Consider the following 23,973-nt stretch of genomic DNA (forward strand, 5'->3'; position numbering starts at 1 on the left):
GGCTCAGTAGATCTCTCTCTGAATGCTTTCCATCCAGACAGGATCAGCCTTAAAAAGATGCAACATCATCATGCCTAATGGTTTTATGTCTCAGATGGGTATAGAACCAACATCTGCTCAAGGAGCTTATTCCCTCTACACACAGGGAGTAAAGGGTGGGAAGCCAAAATCTGGCTAGTTTGCTGTGCTAAAGGAGGGATTAACCATCCTTACAAACAGCAACAACAGAGACAAAGGAACATAAAGCAAGATAGGTCAGCATCTCCAGATTTGATTTTGGGCTTCTATGGACATCATTTTCCTGTTGCAGAGTTCTGCACCTGGGAAGGAATAACAAACTCACCCAGTACAGGTTGGAAGGTGATCTGCTGGAAAGCAGCCCTGTGGAGAGGGAGCTGGGGGTGCTGGTGGGCAACAAGTTACCCATGGCACAGCAATGTGCCCTGCTAGCCAAGAAGGCCAATGGAATCCTGGGGTGCATTAGGAGGAGTGTGTTCAGCAGGTCAAGGGAGGTTCTCCTCCCCCTCTACTCTGACCTGCTGAGACCTCATCTTGAATATTGTGTTCAGTTTTGGGCTCCCCAGTTGAAGTGGGACAGGGATCTGCTGGAGAGGGTCCAGTGGAGGGCTGCAAGCATGATGAGGGCACTGGAGGGCATGGCTGATGAGGAGAGGCTGAGGGACCTGGGGCTGAGAGTCTGGAGAAGGGAAGACTGAGAGGGGATTGAATCAATGTCTATAACTGAGGGCTGGGGGTCAGGAGGGGGGGGACAGGCTCTGCTCACTGCTCCCTGGGACAGGACAAGGAGCAATGGATGGAAGCTGCAGCACAGGAGGTTCCATCTCAACACAAGGGGGAACTTCTCTCCTGGAAGGGCCCCAGAGCCCTGGCACAGGCTGCCCAGAGAGGTTGTGGAGTCTCCTTCCCTGGAGCCTTTCCAGGCCTGTCTGGATGTGTTCCTGTGTGAGCTGAGCTAGATTGTGTGGTCCTGCTCTGACAGAGGGGTTGGACTGGACTGGATGATCTCTTTGGATCCCTTCCAACCCCTAACATCCTCTGAGCCTGTGATGGAAAAAAATACAAAGCAACTACCCAGCCATCCAGATGCTCCATCCAGAGAGACTGAAACCCACTCTGCCTGAATGGCAGTGCTGAATATTCTGGGAATGGGAATAAACCAGTTCCTGTTTTCAGTCCACAACAGATAAAAATAAGCTGGTTTTGGTTTGGTTTGGTTTTTTGCCTTTCTGTTGCACTGTTCAAGACCTGACACTGATGTTTAAAGCTACTGTAGTAACTCTTTGTGGGAGGAGAATTACAAGGCAGACAAGGTGTTACCTGTTTGGATCTGAGTGGTGGGCCAGGATGTTATAGCATCCTGTGATCAGCTTCTCATAAACACGTGCCAGGAATTCATCAGATTCTGAAGGGCCCAAAATCCTTTCCAGGGAGTTGCTGCTTATTTCTGCCACACTCTCAGTGCTGGTCTCCAAAAGGAGAGGCAACAGGGAGTGAATCACCTGGGGTGGGTTCAAATCGTCAGACCAGCTGGAAAAGGAAAGCAAAGAAGTGAATTCTGTGTGATGCATCTGGAGAAATCACAAGTCAGAAAATCCTAGCATTGGTTTGGCTGGAAATGACCTCTAAGACCTCATTTACCAGGAAAAAGGTTTTTTTTTCCCCAGCAAGACTTGGACTTGAGGCATTGGAATGAGCTGCCCAGGGAGGTGGCTGAGCTGTCAAGCCTGGATGTGTTTAAAAGTCATTTGGATGTGGTGCTTAGGGATATGGTTTAGGGTGAACCTTGTAGAGTATTGGTTGGACTTGGTGATCCTGAGGGGGCTTTTCCAACCTGAATGTTTCTGTGATTCTGGGATCACTGAGTCCAACCTCCCTGGGCAACTTGTTGCAGTGTCTCACCACCCTCACTGGAAATAATTTCTTTCTAATCTGCAGTCTAAATCTACCCCCCTGAAACTTCAATCAGTTTAAGGAAGGTAGATCAGAGTACCCTCCTGAAACTTCAATCAGTTTCAGGCTCATCCTCTCACTTCAAACCTCTGTAAAAAGTCCCTCCCTAGCCTTTCTGTAGGCCCCCTTCAAGTACTGGACTGATATTGTCTCAGTTTATATCCCAGCTCCTTCAGGTCTCTGTTTGGCAAAGAGGTTTCTCCCAGCGAGTCTGAACAGATGCATACAGGAAGTCTCTCTTTCAATTCAGAAGTGTAAACTGAAGTCCCTGTGCTGAACCTCACAATGTTAGGGGTTGGAAAGGAACCTCCAGAGAGCATCCAGTTCAATCACCCTGCCAAAGCAGCACCACTTAGGGCAGGCTAAAGGCTTAGTTCAGGACACAGTCCCAGCTCATAAAATCACAGAATGGTTTAGGTTAGAAGAGACCTCAAGGATCATGCAGTTCTACCCCTGCCTATGGCAGGGACACCTCCCACTAGAACAGGTCACTCAGGGCCTCATCCAACCTGGCCTTGAACACTTCCAGGGAGGGAGCAGCCACCACCTCCCTGGGCAGCCTGTGCCAGTGTTTCACCATGCGTTTCACCCCAACAGCCTGATGAAGGCAGTCGTTCAGAAGGGCAAGGAGATCTCCACAGCAAGCATAAAGCCCATCACTTACACAATGAGATCCCCAGTGAGCCTGACCAGAGAGAGAAGGCTGTGTTTGAGGGATGCTGCAAGAGGTAGGCTCTGGCTGCAGAGGGTACCGAGGTGGGCAGCCTGAACCGCGCTGATGTAGCTCTCGGCAGGGATCGTGTCGTTGGCAAAGGCATTGCGCTGCAGGGTGGAGACACCAAGGTCAGAACCATGCATCCAAGACACACACTGCCCACCATTCCCAGACAGTTATGGAGGTGAGGATCACACCAGATCAACCCAAGAGGCCAGACTCACCCAGGAGCCAATGTTGGGAAACTCATTTGTATGGATGTTGTTCCATGACTCACATAAAGACTGCACAGCTGACGGCAAGTTCTGAACGAGGGTTGGACCTGCAGAGGAGACAGAATCACAGCTCACTGAGTCACCACCAAGGTAAAAAGCTCTCTGAGCATGGCCTAACAGCTGTCTGCAGGGAGATGTTGGTTATCATAGTACAGTATCATAGAATCAACCAGCTTGGAAGAGAGCTCCAAGATCGTGCAGCCCAACCTAGCACCCAGCCCTGCCCAACCAACCAGACCATGGCACTCAGTGCCCCAGCCAGCCTTGGCTGCAACACCTCCAGCCACACAGACTCCACCACCTCCCTGGGCAGCCCATTCCAATGCCAAACACTCTCTCTGACAACAACTTCCTAACAACATCCACCCTCAACCTGCCCTGCCACAGCTTCAGCCTGGGGCCCCTTCTTCTGTCCCCGGCCTCCTGGCTGCAGAGCCCAACCCCACCTGGCTACAGCCTCCCTGCAGGCACCTACAGGCAGCAATGAGCTCTGCCCTCAGCCTCCTCTGCTGCAGGCTGAACCCCCCCAGCTCCCTCAGCCTCTCCTCACAGGGCTGTGCTCCAGGCCCTTCCCCAGCCTTGCTGCCCTTCTCTCAACACCTTCCAGCACCTCAACAGCTCTCTGCAATTCAGAAGCCCACAACTGGACACATCACTCAAGGTGTGGCCTGAGCAGTGCTGAGCACAGGGGCACAAGAACCTCCCTTGTCCTACTGGCCACACTGACATTGCTGAGGCCATGTTTGGAGTCCTGGGTCCAGTTCTGGGCTCCCTAGTTCTACAGAGACAGGAACACAGGTTGGACTTAATCATTTTGAAGTCTTTTCCAACTAGGAGGTTCTATGATGATGATTTCAGGGGTCCTACTGAAAACTGCAATGATTTGACACCACTGTTTGAAACTAATCATTACTTAATGGCACAGTTTTAGCTGAACTGAGCTGAAATACTGATGGGGACTGGTTTAAAGCCTTTCTGTAAGTCAAAATCTCCCCCAGACTTGGAAGAGCTTCCAAGCCTCTTTCACTTCATTAAAGCAATTTGCAGCAGTCTTCAACAAAGACTCATAGGATGGTTTGGGTTGGAAGGGACCTTAAAGGCTACCTAGTTCCAAACCTCCTCCATGGGCAGGGACACCTCCCACTAGCCCAGGCCACTCAAGGTCTCATCCAACCTGGCCTTGAACACCTCCAGGGAGGGAGCAGCAACAAGCTCTTTGGACAACCTGTGCCAGTGTCTCACTATTCTCACTGTAAAGAAAGGAACTACATGGACAATGATGCCAGTGTCTGAAGGGGGCTACAGGAAAGCTGGGGAGGGACTTTTTAAGGTGGCAGGTAGTGATAGAACCAGGGGGAATGGAGCAAAACTAGAAGTGGGGAGATGCAGATTGGATGTTAGGAAGAAGCTCTTCACTGTGAGGGTGGTGAGACACTGGAGCAGGTTGCCCAGGGAAGTGGTGGAGGTCCCATGCCTGGAGTTTGTAAGGCCAGGCTGAATGGGGCTCTGAGCAACCTGATGTAGTAGTTTGAGGTGTCCTTGCCAATGGCAGTGGGGTTGGAACTGGATGATCCTTGAGGTTCTTTCCAGCCCCAGCAATTCTAAGAGTCTATAACTTCCCAGTCCACTGCTGCCAGGATGAGCCACTCATTAGAACAAAGTGGTCAAGGACACTTTAAGCAGCACACAGCTTTGACATGGGAGATTTGCAGCACTGCAGAAAGCTTCACTCCTGCAGAGAAGGAAATGAGGACTCTCTGTAGCCTCACCTAGAGTGTTTGACTTGCAGCGACTGGAGCCAATGGCCAGGACAGCAGCATAACCTCGCAGCTTCTCCTCAGAGGGTTTGTTCTCAGGGGAGCCTTCCTCAGAGAGGCTTCTCAGCAAGTAAGATCTGCAGTTTGGGATGGAAAAGAACTCCTTCAGGAACCAGCTCTGCACTTCAGAACCAAGTGTGGCAACACAGTGACAGGGAAGAAGGCAACCTTCTGAAGTTGTGCCCCGGATCTTGTGCTACACCACTAAGGGAGCTGTGGGCTTTGATCTTCTCTAAGCTACTCACCAGCAAAAGCACCCAGAGCAAATTAAGCACTGATTGACTTTTGCTTTCTTCTACACAGCTACTAAGGAGAGTTTAGAAGAGTTCAGACTCTTAGTGGAAGAATTCAAAGCCCTCTCTTTCTTTAGTTCAGTGAAATAACCTTAAGTAGCACTGCCCTGGGGCGCCGTAAGAGGCGGTTTCATCTCTGGAGGAAAAGCTGGTTTGGCAAGCTTGCAAGAAAGCCCTCACAGATCAGACAAGAAGGCTGCTTAGAAGCAACAACTTCATGTACAGGGCTTGAGAAGCTACTTTTTGTTCTTCTTTTAAAACAATGGACACTTTAGGGAGCTATGTTAGAACAGTTATTAAGTGGACTATTAAAAACAAGGCAAGAAACCAACCAAAAAGCAAGGAAAGCCTCATGCCCAGGAGAAGATCATGTTCCTGCTGCTGACCCTAAGGATACTACCTGGTAAATGTAGCATAAGTGTCAATTAGCTGTAGAGTAGCAGGCAGCAGGTTCTTGGTGATCTCTGAAGACTTATGTGGATCAGTTTCTGCAGCCAGCTTGGAAAAGTGCTCGTCCAGAGAAACCTGAATCTTGGAAATGGCAGCATCCAGGGTGTAAATAGATTGTAAACTGGGAACTTCGTGCAGCTGGAGGATAGTTGTGCAGTCAACACCACAGAAAGAAGATATCTTGAAGTAGAAAAGGATGAGACAGTGAGTAAAAAAATCATTCCACAAGCCCAGGAGCTCCTCCTGCCCAGTTCCAGCCTCATCACCTCACCTGGCGAGCGAAGTACTCTTCGGCTATCTCCACGTCGTACTTCACTGAGCTGCACTTGCTGGAGGCCAGCTCGGTGAGAGAAGCAGCATGCTCAGCCTTCATGCCCTGCTTGGTGAGGTGATCCTGCAGAGGCCCCCCAAAAAAACACCTGTCACATTCTGAAAGTGGAATTAACCACTCTGCCAACCCCCAGGCTACAACACTTGAGCCAACAGAGGCACAAGCTCCCGTTCCTCACCACCGCACCCACAGGACAAACCCCACAGGCACTGAGTGTGGAGGAGCAAAATACTGCTCAGCTTCTGTGCTCCCTCAACTCAGGAGAGACAGAGATCTGCTGGATAGAGTCCCAGAGAGAGCTGTGAGGATGATAGGGGGATTTGAACATCTCTCCCATGACAAAAAGGCTGAAAGACCCAGGTCTGGAGAAGGCTGAGAGGGGATCTGATCAGTGTCTATCACTAGCTGAGGGGTGGGTGTCCAAAGGAAGGTACCAGGCTCTTTTTGGTGGTACCCAGTGATAGGACAGGGAACAAGGAGTATAATCTGGAACCCAGGAGGTTCCAACTCAACATGAGGAGAAGCTTCTTTACAGTGAGGGTGAGGGAGCCCTGGACAGGCTGTCCAGAGAGGTTGTGGAGTCTCCTTCTCTGGAGGCTTTCAAAACCTGCCTGGACGCATTCCTGTGTGACCCACCCTAGGTCATCCTGCTCTGGCAGGGGACTGGACTGGATGATCTCCAGAGGTCCCTTTCAACCTACTGTGATTCTTCCTAGCAACATGACAAGAGGCCCCTAAAAGAAGAGGAGGCTGCACCTTGATCCAGGTGACATAGGAGGTGATTCTCAGGCGAGAGGACCAGCGCAAGGTGTGCAGGATGTCACATTCACTCATCTCTGGGCTGTTTGTAGCCAACTGATTCATGTAGTTCTTGGAAGGAGGTAAAATGCCCAGAATCCTCCACAGGATCAAGAAGTAGTACTGAAGTGCACAGGCTTCCTAAACAACACAGCAATTAGACAAGTCAATAAAGACAGATTGCAGTTTCCATCATCAGAGCTGCTGAAATGGCCTCACCAGAGCCTCCAGACTCCTCTGGGTGTGCTGAAGCACAACACTGCCAGGAGGGTTTGTCACATCAGACAACAGAGAGGAGGGAGGAATGAAAAAGGAATGAGGATACAAACTGGTTTCTGCTTCAACAGATCAAGGGAGGTTCTTCTTCCCCTCTACTCTGCCCTGCTGAGACCTCATCTTGAGCACTGCCTTCAGTTTTGGGCTCTCCAGTTTCAGAGAGACAGGGATCTGCTGGAGAGGGTCCAGCACAGGGCTAAGAGGATGATGAGGGGACTGGAGCAGTGCCTGGTGAGGAGAGGCTGAGGGCCCTGGGGCTGCTTAGTCTGGAGAAGACTGAGAGGGGATTTAATAAGTGTTTATAAACATCTGAGGGCTGGGGTCAGGAGGGGGGGACAGGCTCTGCTCACTGCTCCCTGGCACAGGACAAGCAGCAGTGGATGGAAGCTGCAGCACAGGAGGTTCCAGCTCAGCACAAGGGGGAACTTCTCTCCTGGAAAGGTCCCAGAGCCCTGGCACAGGCTGCCCAGAGAGGTTGTGGAGTCTCCTTCTGTAAAGCCTTTCCAGGCCTGTCTGGATGTGTTCCTGTGTGCCCTGAGCTAGCTTGGATGGTCCTGCTCTGACACAGGGGGTTGGACTGGATCATCTCTTTGGGTCATTTCCAATCCTTGACATCCTCTGAGCCTCTGATCAGCACTTTATCATATTCTAGCCAGACCTCCTGGGATAATCAGAGGCATGCAACAAGTCTGAAACATGCTATGAATTTCAAAACTCTTCAGTCTGGAGAAGAGAAGGCTCCAAAGAGACCTTATTGTGGCCTTCTAGTAACTGAAGAGAGCTAAAAGAAAGCTAGAGAGGCACTTTTTAGTGTGTCAGATAGTGACAGGACTGGGGGGAATGATCCAAGCTAGAGGAGATTGACATTAGATGTTAGGAAGAAGTTCTTCCTAACATCCTGAGGGTGGTGAGACACTGGCACAGGTTGCCCAGGGAGATGGTGAACGTCTCAGCCCTGGAGATGTTTAAGGTCAGGCTAGATGTGGCTCTGAGCAACGTGATTTAGTGTGAGGTGTCCCTGCCCATGGCAGGGGGTTGGAGCTGGCTGAGCTTTGAGATCCTTTCCAGCCCTGACAATTCTATGATGAGGCTGGAGTGAGGTGGGGGTTGGTCTCTTCTCCCTTGTTCAGGTGACAGAACAAGAGGAGATAGTCTGAAACTGTGCCTGGGGAAGTTTAGGTGGGACACAAGGAACAATTTCTTTGCTGCAAGAGTGGTCAGGGATTGGAACAGGTTGCCCAGGGAGGTGTTCAAGAAATGTATGGACTTGGGAACATGGTTTAGTGGCCACAGTGGTTTCAGGTTGAAAGCTGCACTCAATGATCTTATCTAACCTTAATGATTCCATGATCAGCCATGGGATTTTTACAAGCCACATCACTCCACTGCCCACACCACTTTGGTTAATTACTTTGCTTCAACCTACAAAGTCTGAACACTCCACACAGACAAGACAGCAACATTCTTACCAGTGCAGTGACATTTTTGTTCTCTTTCCTCCTGAGTGTATCAAACTGTGACCCAGCAGCAAGCAGTGAAGTCAGGGCTGTGTACAGCTCATCATACTTCATAGTCCTGGAGAAAAGGACCTCACAGACCTGCAAGAGATGACAAGTCAGGGCTGTGCCTTTGCCAAGGGGCGACAAAGATGGTCAGAGGACTGGAACAGCTCTGCTGTGAGCACAGACTGAAAGATTGGGGCTGTTCAGTTTGGAGCAGAGGAGGTTCCCAGGTGACCTTCTTGTGGCCTTCCAGGATCTGAAGGGGCCTACAAAAAAGCTGGGGAGGGACTTTTGAGGCCGTCAGGGAGTGACAGGAGTGGGGGGAATGGAGCAAAGATGGAGGTGGGGAGAGTGAGGCTGGAGGTGAGGAAGAAGTTGTTCAGCATGAGAGTGGTGAGGATCATCCAGTGCCAACCCCCTGCCATGCCCAGGGACACCCTACCCTAGAGCAGGCTGCACACAGCCTCAGCCAGCCTGGCCTCAAACACCTCCAGCCATGGGGCCTCAACCCCCTCCCTGGGCAACCCATTCCAGCCTCTCACCACTCTCCTGCTCAACAACTTCCTCCTCACCTCCAGCCTCACTCTCCCCACCTCCAGCTTTGCTCCATCCCCCCAAGTCGTGGCACTCCCCCACAGCCTCAAAAGTCCCTCCCCAGCTATTTTGTAGTCCCCTTCAGATCCTGGCAGGCCACAAGAAGGTCACCTGGGAGCCTCCTCTGCTCCAGCCTGCACAGCCCCAACTCTTTCACTCTGTGCTCACAGCAGAGCTGCTGCAGCCCTCTCAGCATGCTCCTGGCCCTGCTCTGGGCACATTCCAGCATCTCCACATTTTCCACTTAGCCCAATATTTTTGGTCTCTCTCTGCTTCATCAAATTTTCCCTTCTTGTCTCTTTTCCCTGGCATTGCTCAAATCAACACAGCCCTCAAGGCTTGCAGACAGCTCTGCACAGCAGCAACCCCAGTACCGTGCTATCCAGGCGGTTCAGATCGTCCTCAGAAGCTTCTGGAGACAGGATGCAGTAGAACCTGGGCTGTGGAACTGCATCTGGAATGCCAGAACACAAAACAACTTTCAAAGTGACAGCTTTAATTAGGCAGAATGGTTTTTTATCCTCTCTCCTCCATCTCCACGTCCTTCCACATTTGAAAATCAATGCCAGATTCTCCTAAGCTTGCCCCATGACACACATGGGAAGGGATCCATCCAGAGGGACCTGGGCAGGCTGCAGAGTTGTGCCCAGGCCAACCTCATGACATTCAACAAGGCCAAGTTAAGGTACTGCACCTGGGTGGGTGCAATCCCAAGCACAGCTCCAGGCTGGGTGGGGAATGGCTGAGAGCAGTCCTGAGGAACAGGCCCTGGGGGTCTGGGATGAGGAAAAGCTCAACAGGAGCTTGCAGTGTGAGTGCAGCCCAGAGAGCAACCCTGTGCTGGGCTGCAGCCAGAGCAGTGTGGGCACAGGGCAAGGGAGGGGATTCTGCCCCTTGGCTCTGCTCTCCTCACCCCACCTGCAGTCCTGGGGGGCAGTTCTGGAGCCCCCAGCACAAGCAGGACATGGAAGTGTTGGAGCCAGCCCAGAGGAGGCCACCAAGATGCTGAGAGGGCTGCAGCAGCTCTGCTCTGAGCACAGGCTGAGAGAGTTGGGGCTCTGCAGGCTGGAGAGGAGAAGGCTTGGAGGAGAGCTTAGAGTGGCCTTGCAGGATCTGAAGGGGGCTGCAGGAGGGCTGGGGAGAGACTATTGACAAGGTCTGGGAATAAGAGGAGGAGGAGGAATGGGTTTGAAGTGGCAGAGAGGAGACCGAAATTGGATGTTAGGAAGACGTGAGGGTGGTGAGACACTGGCACAGGTTGCCCAGGGAGGTTGTAGAGCACAGAATCACCGAACGTGATCTTTGATCACGTTCGGTGATTCTGTGCTCCACAATCTCCCTGGAGGTGTTCAATGTCAGGTTGGATGAGGCCTTGAGTGACCTGTTCTAGTGGGAGGTGTCCCTGCCTACGTCGGGAGGCTGGAACTGGCTGAGCTTTGAGGTCCCTTCCAACCTAAACCATTCCCTGATGTGCTTCAACCTATGGTCTATGCATGCAGCCAAGGTCTTCCTGCTCCTATAGCTCTGACACAATCAATGATATCATTCATTACCTGTAGCATATTCCCAGCTGACAGCAACCAGGCTTAATTTGGCTTTTCTTGCATTACAGACAGTTCTCTGGCTAACTATTCCCATTAAGAGAGGACAAAGTGACCCATCCCAGAGCACAGGAAGAGTGCTCTGTGAAAGCAAAAGTTGGGAATAAAGAATTCCTTTTCATTTGCTTTCTTACCTGATGAACAGTGCTTGGCCCAGTTTTCTTCCACTTCTTTAAAGCCATGATAAAGTGGGACAGATGCTCTTCTGCTGCTGTCCTGGGATCCACTCACCCAGCCAATGGGGGGAGTTAGCAAATTGTATTGCACCTAAGAAAGGAAAGCAATAAAAACCCACCCATGACCAGCCAGGAAGGGTGGGGAGAAAGAAACCACCCACCAGCAGCAAAGGAAGCATGAAACACAAACAGCTCTGTTGCTGTTCAGCTTCTGAGGGCAGCCCTGCACCCTGCTTGGTGATTTTTGCTCTGGAGTGAGAGGTTTAAATCAATTTACAGATAAAAAAGCCACACACAAACCAGCAGCATCCCATTTCCAGGGAGGGTGCTGAGACACTGGAACAGGTTGTCCAGGGAGGGTGTGGATTTTCTCTCCCTAGAGGTGTTCAAGGCTAGGTTGGAGGAGCAACCTGGGCTGGTGGAAACTGTTGGAGAGAGTCCAGAGGAGGCCACAAAGGTGGTCCAAAGGTGGTTGTGGATTTTCCCTCCCTAGAGGTGTTCAAGGCTAGGTTGGAGGAGCAACCACCCTTGGACCACCTTTGTGGCCTCCTCTTGACTCTCTCTATCAGTTTCCACCTGCCCAGGTTGCTCCCCAACCTGGCCTTGAACAGCTCCAGGCAGGGAAAATCCACAACCACCCTTGGACCATCTTTGTGGTCTCCTCTGGACTCACTCCAACAGTTTCCACCAGCCCAAGTTGCTCCTCCAACCTAGTCTGTGGATTTCCCCTCCCTGGAGGTGTTCAAGGCTAGGGTGGAGGAGCAACTTGGGCTGGTGGAAACTGTTGGAGAGAGTCCAGAGGAGGCCACAAAGGTGGTCCAAAGGTGTTAGTGGATTTCCCCTACCTGGAAATACTCAAGGTCAGGTTGGAAGAGGAGGCCTTGAGCAACCTGGGCTAGTGGAAACTGGTAGAGAGAGTCCAGAGGAGGCCACAAAGGTGGTCCAAGGGTGGTTGTGGATTTCCCCTACCTGGAGGTGTTCAAGGCTAGGGTGGAGGAGAAACTTGGGCTGCTGGAAACTGTTGGAGTGAGTCCAGAGGAGGCCACAAAGGTGGTCCAAAGGTGTTTGTGGATTTCCCCTCCCTGGAAATACTCAAGGTCAGGTTGGAAGAGGAGGCTTTGAGCAACCTGGGCTAGTGGAAACTGGTAGAGAGAGTCCAGAGGAGGCCACAAAGGTGGTCCAAGGGTGGTTGTGGATTTCCCCTACCTGGAAATACTCAAGGTCAGGTTGGAGGAGGAGGCATTGAGCAACCTGGGGTAGTGAGAGGTGTCCCTGCCCATGGCAGGGAGAGTGGAACTGGATGAGCTTTAAGGTCTCTTCCAGCCCAACCCATTCTGTGATTCAATGAGTTAATGAGAACTGTGCTCAAAATCTCCATGCTGAAAAGCTGAAGCAAGGGTGTGGTGTGCAAGGTGTCTGTGAGATGGTGCCCAAACAGCTAAACACTCCAGACTCTGAAAGATGAGACACTGCTCCTGACCTTCCCAGGGGTTATTAGGACAGCTCTCCCACAAGGAATTTACTCTCTGCTGCTAGGAATCAGCACCTACAGTTAATCAACACATTGCAACTACAGAGGCTGGGGGTAGCATCCAAACTCTTCACCCCTAAAGGTCATGAAAAGACCAGAACACCCCAGATGATTATTTCCAGAAGAGTGTCTATTGATAGGACAAGGGAGAATGGTTTGAAGCTGGAGGGCAGTAGACTGGATCCAAGGAAGTTCTTCAGTATGAGGGTGGTGACAGACTGGAATGGGTTGCCCAAGGAGGCTGTGGATGCCCTCTCCCTGGTAGTGTTTGTGGCCAGGCTGGATGAGGCCTTGAGCACCCAGCTCTAGCTGAGAGGTGCCCCTGCCCATGGGGGGTTGCCCTTCCAACCTAAGCCATTCTAGGACTGCCTGTTACAAATTCCTTGCTGATGACCCCATGCAATATCCAGGATGTGCTCCCAAAGCCCTGACCTGTTCAAAGAGGTAAGTTCCACAGTATGAGGGCAAGGAGGCTGTGGCTGTCCCCTCCCTGGTAGAGTTTGAGGCCAGGTTGGATGAGGCCCTGAGCAGCCAGCTCTAGCTGAGAGGTGTCCCTACTCACAGCAGAAGGGTTGGTGTGGCTCCCTTCCAACCTAAGCCATTCTAGGACTGCCTGTTACAGATTCCTTGCTGGTGACCCCATGCAATATCCAGGATGTGCTCCCAAACACCTGACCTGTTCAAACAACCTGGTTGATTCTATGATTCTTCAGTATGAGGGCAAGGAGGCTGTGGATGCCCCCTCCCTGATAGTGTCTGAGGCCAGGTTGGATGAGGCCCTGAGCAGCCAGCTCTAGCTGAGAGGTGTCCCTGCTCACAGCAGAAGGGTTGGTGTAGATGATCTCCAAGCTCCCTCCCAACCTAAGCCATTCCAGCACTGCCTGTTACAGATCCTTGCTGGTGACCCCATGCAATATCCAGGATGCTCTCCCAGACCCTTACCTGTTCAAAGAGGTACACAGGAGCCTTGGAATACTGATGGAGCAGGTAGTCAAACACCAAGAGCAGTCGTGCCACGAGGAGGGGCACAGAAGCCTGCTGGGTCTCCATGCTGCCTGTCAGCTCCACCACGGTCTGGATGCAGAGCATCAGGATGGACCTGCGGCCCCGTTCGGAGAAGTTGTGAAAGATGAGCAGCAGCAGCTGGAGGTGTTCAACGTTCAGGTCCTCTGTGTCACTGGGAAGAGTCCCCTGCAGGGCATTCTGCTTCAGAGTGCCCACAAACCTGGCACAGAGAGAGGAAGCTGATCAAGTTTACCTCACTCCTTGCTTATATCCCTCTCCAAAATCTCTTCAGCTAGAGAAGAGCATTTTCAGGACCATATTCTTCTGCTGACTTTTCCAATGCTGGCAATCCCACAGCATTCCAGCATGGGGAGGATGGAAGGCACCTCTGCAGCTCATCCAGTCCAACGCCCCTGCTAAAGCAGGGGAAACCACAGCAGCTTGCCCAGGAGCACAACAGCCAGCTGAGGCTGGAATCTCTCCAGAGAAGGAGACTCCACATGCTCTCTGGGCAGCCTGCTCCAGGCCTCCAGCACTCTCACATCAAAGAAGCCTCCCTTCATGTTGAGGTGGAAGCTCCTGGGCTCCAGCTTATAGCCATTGTTGCTAGTCCTGGCCCTGGGCACAACTGAAAAGAGGCTGGCACCTGCATCTCGCCTCCCACCTGTTAGCTGTTCCAGAGCACTGATCAGATCCCCTCTGGGGCTGCTCTTCTGCAGGCTCAACAGCCCCAGGGTAATCAGCCTTTGCTCCTCACAGAGCTGCTCCAGGTCTCTCAGCATCTTTGTAGCCTCCACTGGACTCTCTCCAGCAGTTCCCTGTCTATGTAAAACTGGGAAGCCCAGAGCTGGACCCAGGACTCCAAACATGGCCTCAGCAATGTCACTGTGGCCAGCAGGACAAGGGAGGTTCTTCTGCCCCTATGCTCAGCACTGCTCAGGACACCCCTGGAGTGCTGTGTCCAGCTCTGGGCTCCTGAATTGCAGAGAGATGTTGAGGTGCTGGAAGGTGTTGAGAGAAGGGCAGCAAGGCTGGGGAGGGGCCTGGAGCACAGCCCTGTGAGGAGAGGCTGAGGGAGCTGGGGGGGTGCAGCCTGCAGAAGAGGAGGCTCAGGGCAGAGCTCATTGCTGTCTGCAGCTGCCTGCAGGGAGGTGGTAGCCAGGTGGGGTTGGGCTCTGCTGCCAGGCAGCCAGGGCCAGAAGAAGGGGCCCCAGGCTGAAGCTGTGGCAGGGCAGGTTGAGTCTGGATGTTGTTAGGAAGTTGTTGTCAGAGAGAGTGATTGGCATTGGAATGGGCTGCCCAGGGAGGTGGTGGAGTCTGTGTGGCTGGAGGTGTTGCAGCCAAGGCTGGCTGGGGCACTGAGTGCCATGGTGTGGTTGGTTGGGCAGGGCTGGGTGCTAGGTTGGGCTAGGTTGTTGTGGCCAAAGAGCAGAACCCTGCACTTGGCCTGGTTCAATCTCAGCCCATTGGCCTCTGCCCACCCATGCATGTGCAAAAGCAAAGTGACCTCACCTTTCCCACACTTTAAGGCATTCAGGAACATCAGGATCTCCCTGGGCACTGGCTTTATGCTGCCAAATCAGGAGAAGTCTTGAGAGCACAGACAGACTTTGAGGGTGGATGTAGAGAGGCCAGGGACCTTCAGAGAAAGGAGCAACTCCCAGCTGCTGCAGAAGTGTGTTCTGGAACAAAAGAGAGAGCTGGTGAACAGGGGCAAGCAATGAGAAATGTGTGTTTGCTGTGACAGGACAAGGGCTGAGGGTTTAAACTAAAACAGGGAGACTGAAGGCTAGAGAGAAGGAAGGAATTCTGACAGTGAGGGTGTTGAGACCCTGGTCCAGCTTGCCCAGAGCAGTTGGACATGCCCCATCCCTGGAACCACCCCAGGTCAGCTTGCCTGGGGGTATGAGCAACCTGCTCTGGTTGCAGATGTCCCTGCTTGCTTCCTGCAGGTGCTTGGACTGGATAAGCTTTGCAGGCCCCTTCCAATCCAAGCAATTGTAGGGTTCCATATCTCTACCTGTGTGAGGCTGAACAAAAGGGATGCCTGCTTTAGGCTGGCAGAGGGCAGATTCAGACTGGAGGTTAGGAAGAAGTTCTTTAGAGTGAGGATGGGGAGACACTGGCACAGGTTGCCCAGGGAGGTTGTGGATGTCCACTCCCTGGAGGTGTTCAGGGCCAAGTTGGATGAGGCCCTGAGCAAGCTGGGCTAGTGGGAGGTGTCCCTGCCCATGGCAGGGGGTTGGAACTGGATGGTTTTAGAGGTTCCTTCCACCCCAAACCATTCTATGAATCTGATGATCTTTAAGGTCCCTTCCAACCCCATCCATTCTAGGGTTCCATGAGTAAATAGAAGCTACTAACTGAGGGCTGTCAGAGCTTGTTCACACAGCAGCAGCTCTCCTATCTCACACACAAGGCATAGCTACACTGGCACTCTGCCATCTAAAACACTACAAGCTGCCAACTTCAACCTCAAGACACAAAACATGTAAGAGCTCTCCTCACCTGCTGCTATATCACAGCAGGAGGAGATTATGCTACTCCCTGCAGTACCTGACATGGAAGATGACCTCTTTGAGCCCAGCCAATAGTTGCTCCATTTCAGAGAGAGTAAAAAGGCCTGGAAAGTCTGACTGGCTTTTTAAAGAGGCTGTTTGCAGTGTAGTAGGGAAGAGCTGACACCAAGCAGAGGGATTGAATTCAGTGATGGGTAAGCAGATTTACAAGCCCTACTCAGAGTGTTAAATCAGGTCAGCCCATGACCTGGCACAGATACCCAGAGGCTACAAAGTTAGCACATGAAAGCAGGAGGATTCATGTGATTCTCTCCTGAGAGAATGAATTCCAAGGCCTTTTGGCATCAGCCCTGACAGCACAGCACACCTGCAGGACTGACTCCTGATAAATACCCAGACAGAGGAGACTCACCCAAACAAAATGCCCAAACCCATTTCTTTTTCACCTGTCAGCACCTTCAAACTTCACTGGATTCATCTGAACTCCAGATGTTAAACCTGCAGGCTGTTTCATACTGGATGACTGCAAAGGTCATCCAAAGGATTGGATCCAAAGTGTTCCAAGCTCTGTTAGGTGTGGAGACTCCACACAGAGACACCAACAGACCCCAACACTTCCATGTCATTCATACATGCAATCAGATTCACAGACTCACAGAAGGCATCAGGGTGGAAGAGACCCTCAAAGGTCATCTTGTCCAACCGCCCCTGCAGACAGCAGGGACCTCCAACTAAAGCAGGCTGATCCAGGGTCACATCAAAGCTGATCTTGAATGTCTCTAGGGATGAGGCCTCACCCACAGCCCTGGGCAGCCGCTTCTAGCGTCTCACCACCCTCACTGTGCAGAACTTCCTCTGGATGTCCAACATAAATCTCTCCTGCTGCAGTTTCAAACCATTGCCCCTTGTCCTATCACCACAGGCCCTTTTAAACAGTCCCTCTCCATCCTTCCTGCAAGGCCCCTTCAGACACTGAAATGCAGCTTTGCAGTCTCCCCACAGCTGAACAGCCACAACTGTCTCAGCCCACCCTTATCAGAGAGCTGCTCCAGCCCTTTGATCATCTTTGTAGCCCTTCTCTGGACCTACTCCAGCAGATCCACATCTCTTCTGTGCTGGACACTAACCTGCAAGGCAGGAGACTGAAGATCTGAGGTCACCAAGGAATGGTTGAAGTGATAGAGCGCAGCAGCAAACTCCTCATCCGATGTACCTGCAAGAAAGGGATCAGGCTGCTTACTACCACTGCTCTCTTGGGTGTAAGATTTCCACCTGGAGCTAAGAAAACATCTCTCTGTAAATCCTACAGAGCTTCTGCTCACTCACCCTTCAGCCCATCCTTATCCACCTCTTTGATGATGCTGGCCAGGGTAGCCATGTGCTGCTCTGTGAGAGAGACGCTCAGGTAGTTGCGGATGAAGTTATTCCTGGAGTTGAGCATGGAGGAAGTGAGGAAGTTCAAAATGTTGGAAGCTAGGCTCAAAAACTGAAAAGAAGGGAAAAAGAGAGACACACTGGAGAAGTCACAGAAGCAAAGGGCTTAGAAATCAACCTTAAACAAACAAAAAAAACCACACCAGCAAAATAAATACTCTAACAGGTTGCCCAGAGAGGTGGTGGAGTCCCCAGGCCTGGAGGTGGTCAAACAACAGGTGGACATGGCACCTGGGACAAAGGGATGAGACTGAACAAGGCCAAGGGCAGGGTTCTGCCACAACAACCCCAAGCAGCACTACAGGCTGGGGCCAGAGTGGCTGAGAGCAGCCAGGCAGAGAGGGAGCTGGGGGTGCTGGGAGAGAGGAGCTGAAGAGGAGGCAGCAGTGCCCAGGTGGGCAGCAGAGCCAATGGCATCCTGGGCTGGCTCAGGAGCAGTGTGGGCAGCAGGACAAGGGAGGTTCTTGTGCCCCTGTGCTCAGCACTGCTCAGGCCACCCCTTGATTGATGTGTTCAGTTCTGGGCTCCTCAGTTCAGGAGAGTTGTTGAGGTGCTGGGAGGTGTTGAGAGAAGGGCAGCAAGGCTGGGGAGGGGCCTGGAGCACAGCCCTGTGAGGAGAGGTTGAGGGAGCTGGGGGGGTGCAGCCTGCAGAAGAGGAGGCTCAGGGCAGAGCTCATTGCTGTCTGCAGCTGCCTGCAGGGAGGCTGTAGCCAGGTGGGGTTGGGCTCTGCTGCCAGGCAGCCAGCAACAGAACAAGGGGAGCCAGGCTGAAGCTGTGTCAGGGCAGGTTGAGTCTGGATGTTGTTAGGAAGTTGTTGTCAGAGAGAGTGATTGGCATTGGAATGGGCTGCCCAGGGAGGTGGTGGAGTCTGTGTGGCTGGAGGTGTTGCAGCCAAGGCTGTCTGGGGCACTGAGTGCCATGGTCTGGTTGGTTGGGTGCCAATTTGGGTGCTAGGTTGGGCTGGCTGAGCTTGGAGCTCTCTTCCAACCTGGCTGATTCTATGGTTTAGTGGGCATGGTGGTGTTGGGATGATGGTTGGACTTGATGATCTTGGAGATCTTTTCCAACCTTAATGACTCCAGGAACTCCACCCCCAGCCATGGAGTTAGAGGTTTGTTCACCACAACCCAGCTCACTGTGCTCTGTGTTGTGTCTCAGGACCAGTTTTACTTCTCTGAGAAGGCTGCAAGTCTGCAAGCCCTCCATGCAGGATTGACTTTTGTCTTTACCCCATGGATTTGGAGAGAAATCATGCCATCAGAAAGTCATTCTGCTTACAGATCTGTCCTCTTTTTCCCTCTCCCTCAGTAACCTAAATGGATTTTACCCTTCCTTGGCACTAACAAATACTCTTATGCAGGAAGGCTGTGAATGTCCCCTCCATGGAGGTGTTCAAGGCCAGACTGGATGAGGCCCTGAGCAACCTGGGCTAGTGGGAGGTATCCATACCCACGGCAGGAGGTTCAAGCTGGATGATCTCAAAGGTCCCTTCCAACCCAACCCATTCTAGGATTCTATGTTCCATGTGAGGGCAGAGAAAACTTCTCCAAGCCACTCAGCCATTCTCCATCATCAATTCACTGAAGCTACCTGTCTGCCAAGGCAGCTGGCACTGCCAGTTAAGCCCTGCTATGGCACACCAGGCCTTTCATGAAGCCTGAAGAGCTTCCCATACCAGCTCCGGGTCTTTGCGGCTGGCCAGGATGTTCCCATTCTCCCCTGTGCTCTGTTTGTTTGGGCTCTTCACTCTAGGGGAGCTCTCCAAAGGGGGTGGTGGAGGAGGTGGTGGTGGAGCCACTTTTTCTTTGCTGGGAGAGATTGTCTCTTCAAACCATTGCCCAAGGATTGGTTCACTGTCATCATCTAAAGCAGCAGGCAGGAAAAAACAGGAGTGTTAGGAAGAAAGACCTCGTGTGGAGTGCTCAGCTTAGAGAGGAGCTTCAGTGAGCAGAGTTAAGGGCTCTGCTGTCTCCCTTTTTGCCTTCCCAAATTGCTTTTACACAAGTCCAACAGGAATTCACAACAAGGAATCATTTTCACTCTCCTCTTAAGCAAAGACAGCTCAGTCCCAGCCACTCAGCCTCCTGTCTACATGAACACCACACAGCCAGCACTAAAGCTGCCCAACGGATCTGGAGCACAGCCAGAGGGCCATGAAGATGCTGAGAAGGCTGCAGCAGCTCTGCTATGAGGACAGGCTGAGAGAATTGGGGCTTTGCAGGCTGGAGAGGAGAAGGGTTTGAGGAGACCTTGGAGCAGCCTTCCAGTAGCTGAAGTGAGCTACAGGAAGGCTGGGGAGGGACTATTGACAAGGTCTGGTCACGAGAGGAGGAGGAGGAGGAATGAGTTTGAACTGGCAGAGGAGAGATTGAAACTGGATGTGAGGAAGAAGTTCTCTGCAGTGAGGATGGTGAAGACACTGGCACAGGTTGAGGGTGGTGAGACACTGGCACAGGCTGAGGGTGGTGAGACACTGGCAAAGGTTGCCCAGGGAGGTTGTGGAGCACAGAATCACAGAATGTGATCTTTGATCACGTTCGGTGATTCTGTGCTCCACAACCTCCCTGGAGGTGCTCATCCTGTGCTCCACAACCTCCCTGGAGGTATCCAAGACCAGGCTGGATGAGGCCTTGAGCGACCTGTTCTAGTGGGAGGTGTCTCTGTCTATGACAGGGGGTTGGAAATGGATGATCTTTGAGGTCCCTTCCAACCTAACCCATTCTATGATTCTATGACCTTCCAAACTGGCTGCACTTTTAAGCACTTTCAGTCACTCCAGCCCAAAAAAGGACACACAGCCCAGCAGCCAGCTTTGCCCTGAATCTGAAAGGCAGTGTAAAGTCCTGCTGCAGACTCCATTACCTTGGCTGCTGTCCTCCTCTGTGCTGCTGAAGTCATCCTCATAGTAAGTATTGGAGTCCGTGGAGGCGCTGGCGTCGCTGCTCATGGAGCCCTTCCTCTGACGCTGCAAGACACAAGCCTGGGAAGAACAACAGGAAAAGTTCAGCCTGGGGATAAAGGAGGAAGAGGAACTTGAAAGTTGTGCTGGGAGAGGTATAGGCTTGGTATTAGGAGGAAGTTCCTCACAGAGAGCGTGATTTGCCTCTCATTTCCTCTGCACTCATCACTGCTCAGGCCACACCTTGAGTGCTGTGTCCAGTTCTGGGCTCCTCAACTCAAGAGAGATGTTGAGGTGCTGGAAGGTGTTGAGAGAAGGGCAGCAAGGCTGGGGAGGGGCCCAGAGCACAGCCCTGTGAGGAGAGGCTGAGGGAGCTGGGGGGGTGCAGCCTGCAGCAGAGGAGGCTCAGGGCAGAGCTCATTGCTGTCTGCAGCTGCCTGTAGCCAGGTGGGGTTGGGCCCTGCTGCCAGGCAGCCAGCAACAAAGCAAGGGGACCCAGGCTGAAGCTGTGCCAGGGCAGGTTGAGGCTGGCTGTTGTTAGGAAGTTGTTGTCAGAGAGAGTGATTGGCATTGGAATGGGCTGCCCAGGGAGGTGGTGGAGTCTGTGTGCCTGGAGGTGTTGCAGCCAAGCCTGGCTGGGGCACTGAGTGCCATGGTCTGGTTGGTTGGGCAGGGCTGGGTGCTAGGTTGGGCTGCCTGAGCTTGGAGCTCTCTTCCAACCTGGCTGATTCTGTGACCCTATGAAAGCAAGAAGAACTTCCTAGCCCGTTTGCATTTTCTTCTAACAGATCTGTCTCAGCTGATTTTCTAACAGCTTTCTGAGGCTTCTCACTCCTAAGCTGCAGTAGAAGTTCCTACCTTTCTGTAGGAAGTAGACAGCAAAGTCAGGAGCAAATTAGTGAGTGGCACAGAATCAATCAGCCGCTGAATCCTCTGGATGGATGTGCTCTGAGCCATGATGTCCAGCACTGCTGGTGGACCATCAGTCTCCCAGCCCTGGAGAAGAGCATGGAGAAGAGGATTTAAAGTGTCTTTCAGTGGAGAAGGGAAAAATGTTTCACAGCAGAATGCTACCTACAGACCTTGTGCAATGCCTCCACTTGCAGATCTTGAAAGAGGGAGGACAGCAGTTTGATGGCATGGTTTGCTAGCACCACTGACAGGACACCAAAGCCTTGATGCCTACAGGAGCACAAAAGCACAAGAGTGTCATTTCAGGGGCAAAAAATGCACAGATAGATCACAGGGGTTGGAAGGGACCCAAAGAGATGATCGAGTCCAACCTCCCTGCTAGAGCAGGTGAGCTCAGCTCACACAGGAACACATCCAGACAGGCCTGGAAAGTCTCCAGAGAAGGAAACTCCACAACCCCTCTGGGCAGCCTGTGCCAGGGCTCTGGGACTCTTGCAGGGAAGAAGTTCCCCCTTGTGTTGAGCTGGAACCTGCTGTGCTGCAGCTCAACTCAACTGAGCAAAGTGACTGCTTTGCCATGGCGCAGAGGACAACTTCCTCTCAAGGATCAAGACCTGAACTACAAATGTTCCAATGGCAAGAGCCCATCAAGCCCCCATGGCAGCTGCTTGCTGGGCATGGTTGGACAGGTGGCCAATGGTCCCTTCAGTGAGGTAGCTACATACCCTTTCCCAGGTCCTAGTTTGGGAGACCCAACGCCCTCCTTGGTACGAGCAATAATGTCTCTGACCCGAAGAGCAGCCAAAGGATCTTTCTCCTTCCCCTTATCAGCCAAGGCCGTGGGGCTGAGGTTCAAGATGAGGAAGAGGCTGTTTAGCAGACACCAAGCCCCGAGCAGCTGGAAGTTCTGATAATGCTATCACCCCAAAAAGTGAAAGGGATGGTGGAAGGGAGAAAACAAACAAACAAACAAATGCATGAAGGAGACAAAAAAGCAGAGATGTCAATCCCCAAAACAAAACCCCACAGCAGCATCAAAACCATGAACACAAAGAAAGAAAGATTCCTCCAGACCCAACTCTTACCTCGCCCCCTGCCCGCCGGGAGTTGCTGATGGCTTGGCCAATCATTTCATAGATTTCAAGCTGCAAAGAAAGCCAAAGCCAAGGCAATGGTTAACCACCCCAGCAGGCAAGGAGAAAACCTCCAAATGCAATCTGACTTTGCCCTCTGCAACTCAACACCTCAGTAGTTTCTTTCCTTCCAGGCCTGATGCCTAAAGAAGGACAGAGAGAGACTGCAACAATGCGGATTGCACTGCACTTGCTGAGAATCAGTCATTGAATGGTTTCAGTTGGAAAAGCTCTCCTTAGAGAGAGCTTCAAGCCCAACCATCTCTCCTTAGAGAGAGCTTCAAGTCCAACCACCCCTCCTTAGACAGAGCTTCAAGTCCAACCACCCCTCCTTAGACAGAGCTTCAAGTCCAACCACCCCTCCTTAGACAGAGCTTCAAGTCCAACCACCCCTCCTTAGACAGAGCTTCAAGTCCAACGATCTCTCCTTAGACAGAGCTTCAAGTCCAACCACCCCTCCTTAGAGAGAGCTTCAAGTCCAACCACCCCTCCTTAGACAGAGCTTCAAGTCCAACCACCCCTCCTTAGTGAGAGCTTCGAGTCCAACCATCAACCCAACACCACCATGGCCACTAAATCATGTCTCCAGGTGCCATGGCCACACATTTCTTCAACACCTCCAGGGATGGGAACTCCATCACCTCCCTGGGAAGCCTCTGCCAATCCCTGACCACTGCTGCAGCAAAGAAATTATACTCGTAGAATCAGGCAGGGCTGGAAGGGAGCACAAGGAGCAGCCAGTTCCAACCCCCTGCCATGCCCAGGGACACCCTACCCTAGAGCAGGCTGCACACAGCCTCAGCCAGCCTGGCCTCAAATACCTCCAGCCATGGGGCCTCAACCCCCTCCCTGGGCAACCCATTCCAGCCTCTCACCACTCTCCTGCTCAACAACTTCCTCCTCACATCCAGCCTCACTCTCCCCACCTCCAGCTTTGCTCCATTCCCCCCAGTCCTGTCACTGCCTGATATCCTGAAAAGTCCCTCCCCAGCTTTTTTGTAGCCTCCTTCAGATCCTGGCAGGCCACAAGAAGGTCACCTGGGAGCCTCCTCTGCTCCAGACTGAACAGCCCCAAATTCTTCCTGATGTCTAACTTAAACCTCCCCTGGTGCATCTTGAGGCCATTTCCTCTCATGCTATCACCCATTACTAGAGAGAAGAGACCAACCCCACCTCACCCCAACCTCCTTTTAGGGAGTTGTAGAGAGCAAGGTGGTCTCTCCTCAGCCTTCTCTCCAGGCTGAACAACCCTCAGCAGCTCCCTCAGCTGCTCCTCCCAAGCCCTGCTCTCCAGCTCCCTTCCCCAGCTTTGCTGCCCCCCAACCCCTCTCCTGTTCACTTACACATTTCTGCACAATAGTAGCAGCATCATTCTCATAATCTTCTTCTTTGGAACTCGTGGACCCAGTTCGTACCTGCTGAGTGCTCCCCACGTGCAGGATGGCCATGCAGGTTGCCACACTCACACCTGAGGGGAAACAAGCAAAGGAGACATCTTTGTTAAGAGCTGAGCCTTGGGATTTGATGTTCCTCCTCAGCACATGAAATCAAGCTGTATGAAGCACACCCAGAGACTGGATGGAGCTGAGAACACTGACAGATGACAAAAGCACCCCCAAAAGAGTCAAGTTTTGTCCTACAGAAAGCTAAGAAGAATGAAAGGAGGCAAAGTGTCACCCTCTAATCCAATATCACTTTGAGAAAGGAGCACAAAGAAGGCTTCAGCTCTTTAACTTCTTA

At 52.2% G+C, this 23,973-nt stretch overlaps 1 protein-coding gene across 8 annotated transcripts in view; it reads right to left on the reverse strand.

Moving 5' to 3' along the window:
* Positions 1-23,973, reverse strand: part of UBR4 (ubiquitin protein ligase E3 component n-recognin 4) — a 157,122-nt gene that overhangs the window by 117,415 nt on the left and 15,734 nt on the right. For all 8 annotated transcript variants that reach the window (XM_064172127.1, XM_064172126.1, XM_064172123.1 and 5 more), the window contains exons 9-29: positions 23,577-23,701; positions 22,186-22,245; positions 21,826-22,016; positions 21,271-21,370; positions 21,047-21,184; positions 20,152-20,269; positions 18,965-19,152; positions 17,181-17,340; positions 16,982-17,067; positions 14,848-15,017; positions 13,273-13,555; positions 10,758-10,890; positions 9,397-9,476; positions 8,396-8,524; positions 6,609-6,791; positions 5,793-5,915; positions 5,472-5,701; positions 4,731-4,855; positions 2,911-3,008; positions 2,636-2,793; positions 1,339-1,548 (exon numbers count right to left, since the gene is read on the reverse strand). In XM_064172127.1, coding sequence (XP_064028197.1) covers positions 1,339-1,548; positions 2,636-2,793; positions 2,911-3,008; positions 4,731-4,855; positions 5,472-5,701; positions 5,793-5,915; positions 6,609-6,791; positions 8,396-8,524; positions 9,397-9,476; positions 10,758-10,890; positions 13,273-13,555; positions 14,848-15,017; positions 16,982-17,067; positions 17,181-17,340; positions 18,965-19,152; positions 20,152-20,269; positions 21,047-21,184; positions 21,271-21,370; positions 21,826-22,016; positions 22,186-22,245; positions 23,577-23,701 — 3,088 coding nt within the window. The remainder of the gene's footprint in view (positions 1-1,338; positions 1,549-2,635; positions 2,794-2,910; positions 3,009-4,730; positions 4,856-5,471; positions 5,702-5,792; positions 5,916-6,608; positions 6,792-8,395; positions 8,525-9,396; positions 9,477-10,757; positions 10,891-13,272; positions 13,556-14,847; positions 15,018-16,981; positions 17,068-17,180; positions 17,341-18,964; positions 19,153-20,151; positions 20,270-21,046; positions 21,185-21,270; positions 21,371-21,825; positions 22,017-22,185; positions 22,246-23,576; positions 23,702-23,973) is intronic.

The sequence above is a fragment of the Pogoniulus pusillus genome, chromosome 36 (genome assembly GCF_015220805.1).
Source record: "Pogoniulus pusillus isolate bPogPus1 chromosome 36, bPogPus1.pri, whole genome shotgun sequence".
Lineage (NCBI taxonomy): Eukaryota > Metazoa > Chordata > Aves > Piciformes > Lybiidae > Pogoniulus > Pogoniulus pusillus.